Raw genomic sequence first — 15,295 nt, 5'->3', positions numbered from 1 at the left:
GCCGCTCCGCGGCACGCGGGATCCTCCCAGACCGGGGCGCGAACCCGGTTCCCCTGTATCGGCAGGCGGACGCGCAACCACTGCGCCACCAGGGAAGCCCCCATCTTTTACTTTTATGTTAGGAGTTCCAACGCCAGAGCTAAGGGCATTACAGAGCACCTACTCTCTGCTGGACGACTCACAAACACCATCATGTATGGGTTGTTACGTATTTAACCTGAGTTACTTCTAAGCCTCACAACAACACTGGAAAATAGTTACCAGCGAACTTCATTACTCATGGATTCCGTATTTGCAAATTCAACTCCTCACTAAAATTTATTTGTAACCCCCAAATCAAAGCTCATAGCTTCAAGGACATGCGCAGTGGTGAATTTGAGTCACCCATGCACAAGCACCCAGCTCAGGTCATATGGCCATGCTCTGAGTTTTGGTTTCAGCTCATATACTGTAAACATGCCCTTTTCATGGTCTATTTAATGCCCAGGTTTCTTTCCATATTTTTTGTTGGTAATTTCACCATTGAGAATGGCCATCAGCATAGGGCTGGAGGTCCATCTAGTATTCCTAAACCCAAGAAGGCTGTGTTATGCCTTATAGAGAAAATATGTGTGTTAGATAAGGTTTGTTCAGGCATGAGTTATATTGTTATATGTATAACAATAACAGAAATATATGTTATTTATGTGTGTTTGATGTCTTCAGACATATATATTGTTGTATGTATAACAATAACAGAAACACACATAAAACAGGTCATGTATTAATCGGTCGATGAAAATTATATGACAGATTCTTGAAGGAGCCCATCCTGTAGTTCCCCTATGAGTAAACGATTCCGTATTCTTTCATTTTATACAATATAACTACCGTGACTAAAGAGAATAGACTGTACTACTATTTCTTCTTTAGATATGAAGAAATAAGGTAGAGAAAGATTAAGTAATGTGTCTGAAGACATCAAGATATTTATTGGACAAACTGGAATTTCAACTTGCATGTCTGATTCAACTTTGTCAAGTTCCTGGTGTGGGTGTTGTGAGTTCATCCTCTGCTGATAGAATGAGACTCAGTATGAATTTTCCCAGGGGTGGAAAAAAAGACAAGTTTTCCTCTCCTTTTCTTGCTTTCTCTTAACTGGATGTTCAGAGTACTTTTCTTAGTTTTTTGTGAAGTAAATTCCTCATATATTACTACATTACTCATATTCACTAATTACTTGAACAAATATTTGCATGTCTACTATGCTACAAGTGCCAAGCTAAGCCCCAGGGACCTAATTGTCGCTCCACAAGCTTAACATTTGCTGCTGAAGGGAGGCCTGAAAACAAATAACTACAATGTTATGTGAGAGACCTGCTCTAGTAGGGATATTTACAAGGTTTCAAAAAGACCAGACAATTAGGAAAACACTGAATTCTGCCTGAGATCTAAAGAGAAGGCTTTTGAGTAGGAATGATTTTTGAGCTGGATCTTGAAGGACTTTTGCATCAAATCGGAACTGGGAAGAATAAATTACATAGAGGACCAATACAAGCAGAGGTTTGGACATATGACCAAGCCCCAAGGTTTGGAAAGAATATGCCTGAAGGGAAGGGACTTTTGGAGTAATTTTCTACCAGTTTCCCAAAATAAAACTATTACTATGTCTTATCCTTCCAAGACATAAAAGTACACTTTATTTTTCCCCCAATTTTAACAGGTTGTAGCTATACTATCTCACTTTCATCAATGTATCAAGTCAATTATTTACTGAATCCAGCATCACCAGGCATTTTACATAAAATCCCTTGCATATAACTACATTTAAAAGAATGTATTCTGGGCTTCCCTGGTGGCGCAGTGGTTGAGAATCCGCCTGCCGATGCAGGGAACACGGGTTCGTGCCCCGGTCCGGGAAGATCCCACATGCCGCGGAGCGGCTGGGTCCGTGAGCCATGGCCGCTGAGCCTGCACGTCCGGAGCCTGTGCTCCGCAACGGGAGAGGCCACAGCAGTGAGAGGCCCGCACACCACACACAAAAAAAAAAAAAAAAAAAAAAAAAAGAATGTATTCTCTTTAAATAGTTTTCCTTAATCTCTCTTTGGTCTTTGCTCTTTTCCCAGTTAAAAAAAAAAAAAAAAGCTCAGTGGTATCTATGTAGTTATTAATTTTGTTGTTAATTAATTCAACAAACATTTGTTGAGCAGCTTCTATAGTCAAGATTCCTGTTTCGGGGGAGGAGGACCTGGAGCTCGGCTAGTATCCAAAGATGGATCAGGGAAATTTCTTCTTTTCCAAAGATTTGCAGATGAGTACTAATAACTCAAGACATAAAGAGATTCAGGAGGAAAAGTGCTGCTGGAATTCAGAGGCCCAGAGTCTGTACCAAGAGACTGATTTAGGAGACGGAGACAGACAGCCAGTCTGAAGGCATAGAGGAAGTGAAGGCCTGGAGCCAAGAACACACAGTGCATCCAGGAAGCAGGAAGTAGTTCACTTGGCTCCAAGTCTGTGAAGGGAAAGAGTAGTCCATGCATACGGCTGGAAAGGCAGGTGACCTACGCACGGCAGGCGTACTAGAAACCAAGACACAGGCTTCAGGTAGTCTTTGAGGAGGCCTTGGAGCCCCGCTGAAGATTTCTGACGGAGGAGTGACAGAATCAGGGCTGTCCTAGGACAGCCAATAGGACCATGGTGTACAAGATGAGTAGGGACGTTGGTAAGGATCTGAGGGAGGACGAAAGGAAGGAGGCCATGGAAATAATGGAGGCTGGGGTAACTGGAGGCCAAGAGAGGGAAACAGAAGTGGGAAGAGAGAGGAAAGACGGATGGAAGAGGCACCGTGTAGGCTGATCCAACAGGAAAGGAAGAGAAGGGAAAAGTCAAGATGACATTACAGTTCCAGCCTACAGACCACTAATTCTACAAGGCAAAGTAGAAAATACAAGAAAACGTGGCACTCAAGATGAGTTTAGCTTATGCCATATGAAGTCCGAGGTGCTAGCCGATCAGAAGTGCCCAGAGCCCTTGAAAGTGGAGGACTGAAGTCACAGTAAGGTTGTAATCAAGCAAAGACAACAAATACGTCCAAAAGATTTGTATAAAATTGTTTGTGGAAAGTAGAATAAAAGTGGTACAAAGTCCTCTAGAATTTCAGAGACGAGAAAGGTCATTTTCAGATGGAGTTTGGGGCTTGCAGGTCTGGCAGTCAGAAAGACTTGCTGGAGCTGTGCCAGGAGTTTGACGGGCAGAGACGGAAGAAGAAGGGCTCCCAGAAGAGGAAGGTTTCCAGGTGCCCGAAAAGACACTAATAGAGACAGTGAAAGAGGAAAACACAGCTCTCGTTTGTGAATGACTGGGACACCAGCCTGCTGAGAATTCTGCACGCATGTGGAGAACTAAGGAGAGAGTAGGACAGAAACGGAGGAAGGGATTTCTGACCATGCCACAAGGACACCACCACCATCAGCCACATTGCTCTATTTAAGTCAAGCCAGCTGAGGTCCATGCCGAAGCCTGTGGTTACACTAACTGTTCGTGGCGTCCGCGCACTCCAGTGAGAAGCTCAAGCATAATATGTCCCCAATAGAGCCTGGGAATCTTAGTTTCCTGAATTTCAGCACCTAAAAATCTTAAAGCTCTACACTCACGAGGGTTCGAAGAGGCCCGAGAGCTCACTGTGTGCAGCCTTCTGCCTGATGTTTCAACCGTGAACACAGGATCTGGGGTTTTTCAAAATTACAGCTTGTATTTTATGTCAAGGGCTTCAGATGTTATTTTTCAATGTAAATGCCAATGGATAGAAGTATCTCAGAACTACAGGGAAAGGTTGTACTTGGCTTACTTAGTAAATTTTTAAAACTGGAAAAACTCTTTCATTCTTTGTAAAGAAACAAAAGCATCTTGGGGATTCCCTGGTGGTCCAGTGGTTAGGACTCGGCGCTTTCACTGCCAGGGGCACAGTTCCATCCCTGGTCGGGGAACTAAGATCTGGCAAGCCATGCAATATGGCCAAAAAAAAATAAATAAAAACAAGAAAACCTCACAAATGCATCTCTGGAATGCTCAAATGACAGTAATCTTCCACCTCCCCTCCCTACTATGTATTTTTACAATTAAAAATGTATTCCTGGACACTGGTGATATAATATAGAATGCAGTCCCACTAACTCTCATTGCAGCTACTTTCAGCAGTATATGCATATAATTCAAATACTATATGTACCTCTATACAAATTAGGGCATTTAATATAATTTATGAATAATTCCATGATTCCAAAAAGCCTTCTATTCCTCTTTCCCTCAATAGCTGATCAAAACAAAGCAAAACAAAAGAAAAACAAAGAACAAAACAAAAAACCCACCCTCTGAACTCTCCAAGTGAAATTCAAATAAAACTCCCAAAGGAAGAGTGGGCTGAAAGAAAACTACCTGATATGGGAGTTTTGCCAAACCTTTATTTAATGAACTTCATGCCAAGATACAGGAAGAACATTATGCCGGAAATGCAAAAACCAACTCAACATTCTTGTCAGGCGCACATTTTACCCTAGGCACAAGAAGAGTTCATCTGAAATGCAAACTAGAGTTGCATTAAATATGCTTTTTTGGCCATTCAACAAGCTTTGTCTTAATGGCAAAGGCAATTCTAAAACGGGATGAGTGCTTAAACTTTACTATGGAAATAAGTGATGCTGTTCTAGAAGTCTTCCATGACAAGAAAAATATGCTGTGAGGCGTTACTGAATTCACTATTTTCCTACCCAGAACAATTCTCTACTCGCCTGGTATTTTCAGGCAAAGGTTCCACAGAATTAAACATGGCCTTCCCCCTTCTAATAGCAAAACCCCAAACAAAACTTAAACTGTGTCTTCTCTGCATGCTAGAGTCAATGTGCCTTCATTATGCTTAATGCACTTTTAATAGTTTCCTATGGCAAGATGGTGATAGTAAATGTGGGACTAAAATATCCACGCCACAACCTGGAATTTGCTATAGTGCCTTTCTGCTGAGGACTCAAATCACTTCACACACATTCTCACTCACTGTCTCCTGGAGGTGCATTACGTGTGTCTTACGGTTGAGGACACCGAGGTATACAGAATGACTAAGGAACTGAGGACATTTCCAGAGCTCAGCTGAGCACGGCCTGGATGCCTTCCCCAGCAGGAGTGAGCACCCTCCCCTCCAGTCCAGGAAGCCCCCATGGTGGCTGCACTGGCTTCTCAGGACCACAACTGATCCCAGGCTCACTTGCTTTTCCTTCATGGAATCACCTCCCTTACCTGGACGCCATCAGATGCAGGGATGTAACTTGCCCTTTTAAACGTGTCCGTCACATTCCTGAGGATTTCCACGGACATCAGAAGATCACCTGCATAGAAGTTTTTCCTCTGAGTTAAATCTAGCAGTGTCTTGGTGACCTGGGACATCCCATCACCTGCCAGCATTCTCTGCCCTTTCGCAAGGTGTTCTTTGATCTGTGATGGTCAAAAGAATGGAATAAACATCAGAATCTTCATTACTGTTTCTTCACATGTCTTCATCAAACGAATGTATTTAAAACTGCAGGGACAACATTCCAGTAGCACTGAAAGACCTGGGAGGATTTCAAAACTAAGTTGTGTGTACCCCAAACTCACATGGATAGACCACTGCATCCCTGTTCGCACTTTGGCTGACTTGACGGACTTGCCTTGTCTAGTTTTCAGAAAACATAATTTAACACTTTGCAGAAAGCATGTGTTAATTTACGTTTTTAATTGAAATAAAAATAAAAAATAGTTTTGCACGTAGTAAACAGGGGAGATTGTTCAGTGAGGTGTGAGCAGAGATGGGAGATTATAAACACTTCAAAATATCCTTTTATATTAACAAGCTGAGGTTAATAATTTTTGCCTTACCTCTTAAAATAAAGTCATTTTTATACAGCAGCAACATAAAAAAGAGTTTTCACGAGGACATTTAGCTTAAGAAAGACATTTAGTTAAACTTTAAAGGACTATTATGACAGAAATGACTGAAAGCTAGATTATTTTGGCTTTATTTAAAAACAACAACAAAAACAACAACAAAAACAAAAACCTCTCAACTAGGTCTTCAGCAGCAGAATGAACTATTGAGATGCAAGCTTAAATTAGTTTGATGGCCAGGGAAACACGCTGTCAGTTTTCATATTTGCTTATCCTCCAGCCCAAGGGAAGAAAGGCAACTTATCATCATGTGGAAGAATGTTAAGGAAAGAGAAGGTAAAGCGACAGCACGGATCTGTTATACGTTTACTTGTTTACTAGGAGGTTAGTCTTTGTCATCGCATTGTTAAATTCATGATAATGACGACTTATCAAAGGATCATAAAATAACCAAGAACTAACACACCAGAGAAAGACTGGACTAGAAAGGTTAAAGTGTAATAACTATAATCATCAGTTTCCCATTAAGGAAAGTGCCAACATATCCTTTGAAGTATGGCAGTCAATCTGAGCGAATCCTAAAGTTAGGAATTTTCTTTAAAATGGATTTTTAAAAGTGCTATCTTGACACTTCAGATATTTAACTTTTCTCTAGTCTCTAAAGCTCTGTCTAAAAATACTTTGGGAAAATAAAAACCTTCAGAGACATTCTCTGTTCCCATCGTGTTACGTTAAAAAAAACATAACATATATAGGGAGTTTGTTTCTTGCCATTTTCTTCTTTCATTTCTCTCCTGTCTCGCCTCAGTGGCAGCCATCAACCCCTGACTAAAGCCAGAGGATGGGAGAGACATCAGTGATCTAGCCCTTGCTTATCTCTGTGGTCTCAATGCCCATCTTAATCAAGATGCAGACACTGTGTTGGCCAATCAGAAAGGATGCTGACCTCCAGTAGAAGCCAGCTAGTGCACCACGATGATGTGTGCTACCAGGTTGACCTTCAGTCCTGCCTCTAATTTAGCGATAACTATTTGCAATTTCCTGTTCAGGTCATGTGTGCCATAACATCCTATTTTTGCCCTGGATATGCTAACCTCCTCCCTTACATTGTCTCATGTTTATACATCACTCAAATAGTCCTGGTTTTTCTAAATATCTAAACAGAGTTAATCAACTCCTTGTCTGTGCTGTCTCTTAATTCTTATATACATCAACCACTCTATCACACTGAATTAAATATAATCATTTGCTTATATGTCTTCTGTGGGTGGTCTTTCCGAACCTTGAGGGTAGGTTCCCTGCCTTCTTCACACCCTTAGAACACAGCACTGTAAAAGTCTGGTAGAGTGAATTCAGTTACGATATTCTAACTAGAGCTTTATGTCAAAATACGATGGAATGGGCTTTGGAGCCAGGGCTGCCTAGGTTTTTATTTAAACTTTTCAACTTATTATTTATGTAATTGAAGACATCAGAGACTATTTTTCATGTATCTTCTAAGCCTTGAAAAATATGCCTATATGGTTAAAAGTTTTAAAAATCATTTTAAAAAATTCAAATGAACTCACAAGCCTACCATAGTCAGCACAGCTACTGCACACGGGAAAGCTCCTTGCTTCTATATGGTCTGTGTGCCCTACATGATCTGGTTCCTGGAGACTGCTAACACTTTCCCTCTGATTCACTGTGCTCTGGTCACTCTGGTCTTTCTGATCTTCCTCAACAACATTTCGTACAGGCCTGTCTCAGGGCCTTTGCATGTGCTTTTCCTTTTGCCTGGAACAGTCTTCCCACAGAGATCCACATGCTTTTTGTCATTTCCTCAGGGAGATCTTATCTGACTTCCTATCTAAAATGGTGTCTTTGGGGCTTCCCTGGTGGCGCAGTGGTTGAGAGTCCGCCTGCCGATGCAGAGGACGCGGGTTCATGCCCCAGTCCGGGAAGATCCCACATGCCGCGGAGCGGCTGGGCCCGTGAGCCACGGCCGCTGAGCCTGCGCGTCCGGAGCCTGTGCTCCGCAACGGGAGAGGCCACAACAGTGAGAGGCCCGCGTACCGCAAAAAAAAAAAAAAAAAAAAAAATGGTATCTTTGTCATTAACAATGATCTTATCCTTCTATTTATTTAGGTATTAATTTATGTATCTCACCTTTTAAAACAATATCTCACCTTTCTTCTTAGTGCTCAACCTTACCTACCACTGTGCATCTATCTTTTGGCTTATTTGTTTTTCTGCTTCCCCCATTAGAACTTGTGAAAGAAGAGATTTTGTGTATTTTGTTTACTGTTACATTCCAGTACCTAGAAGACTTACTCAATATTTTGGACAAAAGAATTAATGAACAAATGATTGAATGAGTCCTTCTAAGCTCATGTGAGGTCATGGGATTAAGTTAGGCACACTTGGAAGTCATCCTAAACTGTTCATCAACATAGTCCATAGGAAACACTGGTATCAAACAGCATGAGATAAATCTACTACCTGACCTACAGAGACAGTGCAGCTCCTGGGCTCAAAAGTGTCTGCTTCAGCAGGTGGAGTGTGAAATCTTGACGAGAAATGAAATTAATAAGGTCTACCTTAATAAATGTCATAGAATACAGTGTTCAGTTTGGTGCTGGCAATGCAAACCACAGCTAAGATGCTCAAAACCAAGGAGCATTTAGATGGTTCTCCACTAGGGATGTGGTGCAGCAACGGTCACCAAGGTAAACTTCGTCTGACTACTCAACTCAGCTCCCTATCTGTTATTTTGGCAACACCTACCTATGTCTGTGAGGGTCTAACTCACGTAGACAGAATTCATCCTTCCCCGCAAACAAAAGCATCACAGCATTGACTTGAACCTTGAGGAATACAACAGTCAGACATGTTTTCTGTTTGCAGTAACAATAACACAGAAGGCTTTGGATGGCTCAGCTAATCAGAGCTAGGAAAGGCAGTCTTTCACGTCTGGGTCAGCACCAAATGTGGCAGTTAGTAGTAAATTAATAACATCACTGCCATCTGACAGCTGGAATGAACTGTTCTCAGTCCTGATCTTTGGAGACAGATGTGCCCAGACCACAACACCAGCTCTCACAATTGGCACTAATTAGCATCCTTCCTGGCACTGTCAGTGGAAGGCACCCAGCCAAGGCATAACAATACTTGTAATGTTTGTACACACTAGCATAGGCTACTGGTAGCATTTATGAAGAATATAAAGGGTGTTCAGATAAGACAGATCCAGGACATATTTAGGTGGAAAACAATTCCAGTCTCTTGATCTTCCTTCCATATCAGAAGAGTCCTTACCTTGTGACTACCCTTTCGCTACCTTTTTGTAGAATAACAAATCCATGTTTATCTGCTGGACTGTTCTGGATCATGAAGAAATAGAGTTCAGATTGGGTTTGCTCACCTCACCTTTCTCTATTTTCACACTGTTCCTTTATTTGCATCCTTAATTTTTATCTCCATGATTTTACCCTATGGTTAACCTCTATGATTTTGAATCCCACCTGTTCTTCAATCTTCATTCTTCTTCAATCTTTCCCTCTCGCAAAACTATGGCCTGAAGTTGGGTATCCTATTTAAATACCAACACCTCATGCTACTATTTCCTTTCAACTAGTCTTCGTTGTTTCTCTTCAAAATCAAAATCAGAGGTATAAAATCTGATTTGAAACCCACAACGCTTTACGTTGCAAATTAAACTCAATAATTACCTACTAAGCATTCTCCCTGGAAATCTTACTAGTATATTATGTTTAAAGAACTGTTGGAGCCATAAAACCTGGATTTAAATGTAGTTCTAATATCTACTACTTAGGAACACTGGACAGATCTTTTCTAGAATCATTTGATTTGTCTGTAAAAAATAGCAAATATCATTAGAATGTTGCTATGATGGGTTACTGCAAAGATAGAGATTAAAAGTGGACACAGCGACTCTTTCCCCTCCTTATTTTTCATCTTCAATTTCTAGTTCCTCTAAATACTAGCTATGTAATGTTTCTCATATCTATCCTTTTTACCTCTGGGCAAGATAGAGCCTGGAACAGGTCTTCAATACCTATCATCACACTCTTTTACATAGTCTCCTAACTGGTTTTACTGAGTCTTTCCCCAAGCTAAACTATCCTACCTTTCACATGTCTGGACATATCACTTCTCTGCTAAAAAAAAAAAAAAAAAATCCATCCATTTTCATATTAAATCAAATATATTCTCCATTGTTTGACTTACGAGGCCAAACAAATATAATCTTAACCAACAGTTCCAATCTTTTCTCTATCTCATTTTATCCACCCAACCCTATTCTCCCATTATTTCTATTCTGTTAGTGATTATTTCAGTCCTACATTTCCATCTTTATGGCTACTTAATAATTCAATCGCTTTGCTTCTGAATTCCTCATGGTAGTCTTTACTATTATTATTTTTGATTTTTCAAACTGGTAGTAGGAGATTGGTTCAAGATGGCAGAGTAGAAGGACATGCACTCACTCCTTACGAGAGCACCAGAATCACAACTAACTGCTGAACAATCATCAACAGGAAGACACTGGAAATCAACAAAAAAGATACCCCACATCCAAAGACAAAGGAGAAGCTGCAATAAGACAGTAGGAGGAGCTCAATCACAATAAAATCAAACCCTATAATTGCTGGTTGGGCAACTCACAAACTGGAGAACACTTATACTACAGAAGTCCACCCACTGGAGTGAAGGTTTTTAGCCCCACGTCAGGCTTCCTAACCTGTGGGTCTGGCAATGGGAGGAGGAATCCCCAGAGAACCAGACTTTGAAGGCTAGCGGGATTTGATTGCAGGACTTCAAAAGGACTGGGGGAAACAGAGACTCCATTTGGGAGAGCACACACAAAGTCTTGTGTGCACCAGGACCCGGGGGAGGGAGAGGGACCCCACAGGAGACTGAACCAGACCTACCTGCTACTGTTGGGGGGGGTCTCCTGCAGAGGCAGGGGGTGGCTGTGGCTCACTGTGGGGATAAGGACACTGGCAGCAGAAGTTCTGGGAAGGACTCAATGGTGTGAGCCCTTAGCCCCACCAAAGAGCCTGTAGGCTCCAGCGCTAGGTCACCTCAGGCCAAACAAGAAACAGGGAGGGAACACAGCCCCACCCATCAACAGACAAGTAGATTAAAGTTTTACTGAGCTCTGCCCACCAGAGCAACACCCAGCTCTACCCACCAGCAGTCCCTCCCATCAGGAAGCTTGCACAAGCCTCTTAGGTAGCCTCATCCACCAGAGGCCAGACAGCAGAAGCAAGAAGAACTACAATTCTGCAGCCTGTGGAATGAAAACCACAGTCACAGAAAGAGAGAAAAAATGAAAAGGCAGAGGATTATGTCCCAGATGAAGGAATCAGGTAAAACCATAGAAAAACAACTAAATGAAGTGTAGATAGGCAATCTTCCAGAAAAAGAATTCAGAATAATGATAGTGAAGATGATCAAGGATTTTGGAAAAAGAATGGAGGCAAAGATTGAGAAGATGCAAGAAATATTTAACAAAGACCTAGAAGAATTAAAGAACAAACAGAGATGAACAATACAATAACTGAAATGAAAACTACACTAGAAGGAGTCAAGAGCAGAGTAACTGAGGCAGAAGAATGGATAAGTGCCTGGAAGACAGAATGGTGGAAATCATTGCCACAAAACAGAATAATGAAAAAAGAATGAAAAGAAATGAAGACAGCCTAAGAAACCTTTGGGACAACATTAAATGCACCAACAATCACATTATAGGGGTCCCAGAAGGAGAAGAGAGAGGGAAAGGACCCGAGAAAATATTTCAAGAGATTATAGTCCAAAACTTCCCTAACATGGGAAAGGAAATAGCCACCCAACTCCAGGAGCACAGAGAGTCCCAGTTAGGATAAACCCAAGGAGAAACAGGCTGAGACACATTGTAATCAAACTGACAAAAATTAAAGACAAAGAAAAATTATTAAAATCAACAAGGGAAAAATGACAACATACAAGGGACACCCCAAAAGGTTAACAGCTGATTTCTCAGCAGTAACTCTGCAAGCCAGAGGGAGTGGCATGATATATTTAAAGTGATGAAAGAGAATAACCTACAACCAAGAATACTCTACCCAGCAAGGCTCTCATTCAGATTTGACAGAGCAATCAAAAGCTTTACAGACAAGCAAAAGCTAAGAGAATTCAGCACCACCAGAACAGTTTTGCAACAAATGCTAAAGGAACTCCTCTAGGTGGGAAAGAGACTAGCAACCTAAAACAGCCTTGTACATATATAGACTGCTATATCAAAACCTCAAGGTAACAGCAAACCCCAAAACTACAGTAGATACACACACACAAAAGAAAATGCAACCCAAAGACAACATTAAAGATGGTCATCAAACCACAAGAGGAGAGAACAAAAGAGGAAGGAAAGAAAAAAGACCTACAAAAACAAACCCAAAACAATTAAGAAAATGGCAATAGGAACACACATATCAATAATTACCTTAAATGTAAATGGATTAAATGTGCCAACCAAAAGACACAGACTGGCTGAATGGATATGAAAACAAGACCTGTATATATGCTGTCTACAAGAGACTCACCTCAGACCTAGGCATACATACAGACTGAAAGTGATGGGATGGAAGAAGGCATTCCATGCAAATGGAAATCAAAAGAAAGCTGGAGTAGCAATACTCATATCAGGCAAAATAGACTTAAAAATAAAGACTGCTATAAGAGTCAAAGAAGGACAATACATAACAACCAAGGGATCAAACCAAAAAGAAGATATAACAATTGTAAACATATATGCATCCAACATAGGAGGACCTCAATATATAAGGCAAATGCTAAGAGCCATAAGGGATATATTTAAAGTGATGAAAGAGAATAACCTACAACCAAGAATACTCTACCCAGCAAGGCTCTCATTCAGATTTGACAGAGCAATCAAAAGCTTTACAGACAAGCAAAAGCTAAGAGAATTCAGCACCACCAGAACAGTTTTGCAACAAATGCTAAAGGAACTCCTCTAGGTGGGAAAGAGACTAGCAACCTAAAACAGCCTTGTACATATATAGACTGCTATATCAAAACCTCAAGGTAACAGCAAACCCCAAAACTACAGTAGATACACACACACAAAAGAAAATGCAACCCAAAGACAACATTAAAGATGGTCATCAAACCACAAGAGGAGAGAACAAAAGAGGAAGGAAAGAAAAAAGACCTACAAAAACAAACCCAAAACAATTAAGAAAATGGCAATAGGAACACACATATCAATAATTACCTTAAATGTAAATGGATTAAATGTGCCAACCAAAAGACACAGACTGGCTGAATGGATATGAAAACAAGACCTGTATATATGCTGTCTACAAGAGACTCACCTCAGACCTAGGCATACATACAGACTGAAAGTGATGGGATGGAAGAAGGCATTCCATGCAAATGGAAATCAAAAGAAAGCTGGAGTAGCAATACTCATATCAGGCAAAATAGACTTAAAAATAAAGACTGCTATAAGAGTCAAAGAAGGACAATACATAACAACCAAGGGATCAAACCAAAAAGAAGATATAACAATTGTAAACATATATGCATCCAACATAGGAGGACCTCAATATATAAGGCAAATGCTAAGAGCCATAAGGGGAGAAATCAAAAGTAACACAATAAGAGTGGGGAACTTTAACACCCCACTTTCATCAATGGACAGATCATCCAGACAGAAAATCAGTAAGGAAACGCAAGCTTCAAATGACACATTAGACCAGATGGACTTAATTGACATTTATAGAGCCCTCAATCCAAAAGCAGAAGAATACATGTTCTTCTCAAGTGCACATGGAACATTCTCCAGGATTGACCACATCCTGGGCCACAAAGCTAGCCTTGGTAAAATTAAGAAAACTGAAATCATATCAACCATCTTTTCTGACCACAGCACTATGAGATTAGAAATAAACTACAATAAATGGTAATAATTTTTAACATCTTTTTTGGAGTATAATTGCTTTACAATTGTGTTAGTTTCTGCTGTATAACAAAGTGAATCAGCTATATGTATACATATATCCCCATATCTCCTCCCTCTTGTGGCTCCCTCATACCCTCCTTATCCCACACCTCTGTGTGGTCATAAAGCACCAAGCTGATCTCCCTGTGGTATGCAGCTGCTTCCCACTAGCTTTCTATTTTATTTTATTTTATTTTATTTATTATTATTTTTTTTTATTTTTTTGTGGTATGCGGGCCTCCCTCTGTTGCGGCTTCTCCCGTTGCGGAGCACAGGCTCCGGACGCGCAGGCTCAGTGGCCATGGTTCACGGGCCCAGCCGCTCCGCGGCACGTGGGATCTTCCCAGACCGGGGCGCGAACCCGGTTCCCCTGCATCGGAAGGCGGACGCGCAACCACTGCGCCACCAGGGAAGCCCTCTATTTTATATTTGGTAGTGTATATATGTCAAAGCTACTCTCCCTCTTTGTCCCAGCTTACCCTTCCCCCTATCCGTGTCCTCAAGTCCATTCTCTATATCTGCATCTTTATTCCTGTTCTGCCCCTAGGTTCATCAGAACCTTTTTTTTTTAATTCCATATATATGTGTTAGCATATGGCGTTTGTTTTTCTCTTTCTGACTTACTTCTTTCTATATGACAGACTCTAGGTCCATCCACCTCACTACAAGTAGTTCAATTTCGTTTCTTTTCATGGCTGAGTAATATTCCATTGTATATATGTGCCACATCTTCTTTATCCATTCATCTGTCGATGGACACTTAGGTTGCTTCCATGTCTTGTCCTGGCTATTGTAAATATTGCTGTAATGAATATTGCGGTATATGTCTCTTTTAGAATTATGGTTTTCTCAGGGTCTTTGCCCAGTAGTGGGATTGCTGGGTCATATGGTTGATCTAGTTTTAGTTTTTTAAGGAAATTCCATACTGTTCTCCATAGTGGCTGTATCAATTTACATTCCCACCAACACTGCAAGAGGGTTCCCTTTTCGTCACTCCCTCTCCAGCATTTATTGTTTGTAGATTTTTTGCTGATGGCCATTCTGACTGGTGTGAGGTGATACCTCATTGTAGTTTTGATTTGCATTTCTCTAATGATTATTGATGCTGAGCATCCTTTCATGTGTTTGTTGGAAATCTCCATATCTTCTTTGGAAAAATGTCTGTTTAGGTCTTCTGTCCATTTTTGGATTGGGTTATTGTTTTTTTTTAAAATATTGAGCTGCATGAGCTGCTTGTGTATTTGGGAGATTAAGCCTTTGTCAGTTGCTTCGCTTGCAAATATTTTCTCCATTCTGAGGGTTGTCTTTTCGTTTTGTTTATGTTTTCCTCTGCTGTGCAAAAGCTTTTAAGTTTCATTAGGTCTCATTTGTTTGTTTTTATTTCCATTTCTC

The 15,295-nt window shown here is 40.8% G+C and overlaps 1 protein-coding gene across 1 annotated transcript in view; it reads right to left on the bottom strand.

Moving 5' to 3' along the window:
* Window positions 1–15,295, bottom strand: part of ADGRB3 (adhesion G protein-coupled receptor B3) — a 792,587-nt gene that overhangs the window by 414,329 nt on the left and 362,963 nt on the right. Inside the window, exon 9 of the mRNA XM_024133055.1 lies at window positions 5,269–5,463. Coding sequence (XP_023988823.1) covers window positions 5,269–5,463 — 195 coding nt within the window. The remainder of the gene's footprint in view (window positions 1–5,268; window positions 5,464–15,295) is intronic.

The sequence above is a fragment of the Physeter macrocephalus genome, chromosome 10 (assembly GCF_002837175.3).
Source record: "Physeter macrocephalus isolate SW-GA chromosome 10, ASM283717v5, whole genome shotgun sequence".
Classification (NCBI taxonomy): Eukaryota; Metazoa; Chordata; class Mammalia; order Artiodactyla; family Physeteridae; genus Physeter; species Physeter macrocephalus.
This window is presented reverse-complemented; position numbering and strand designations above follow the sequence as displayed.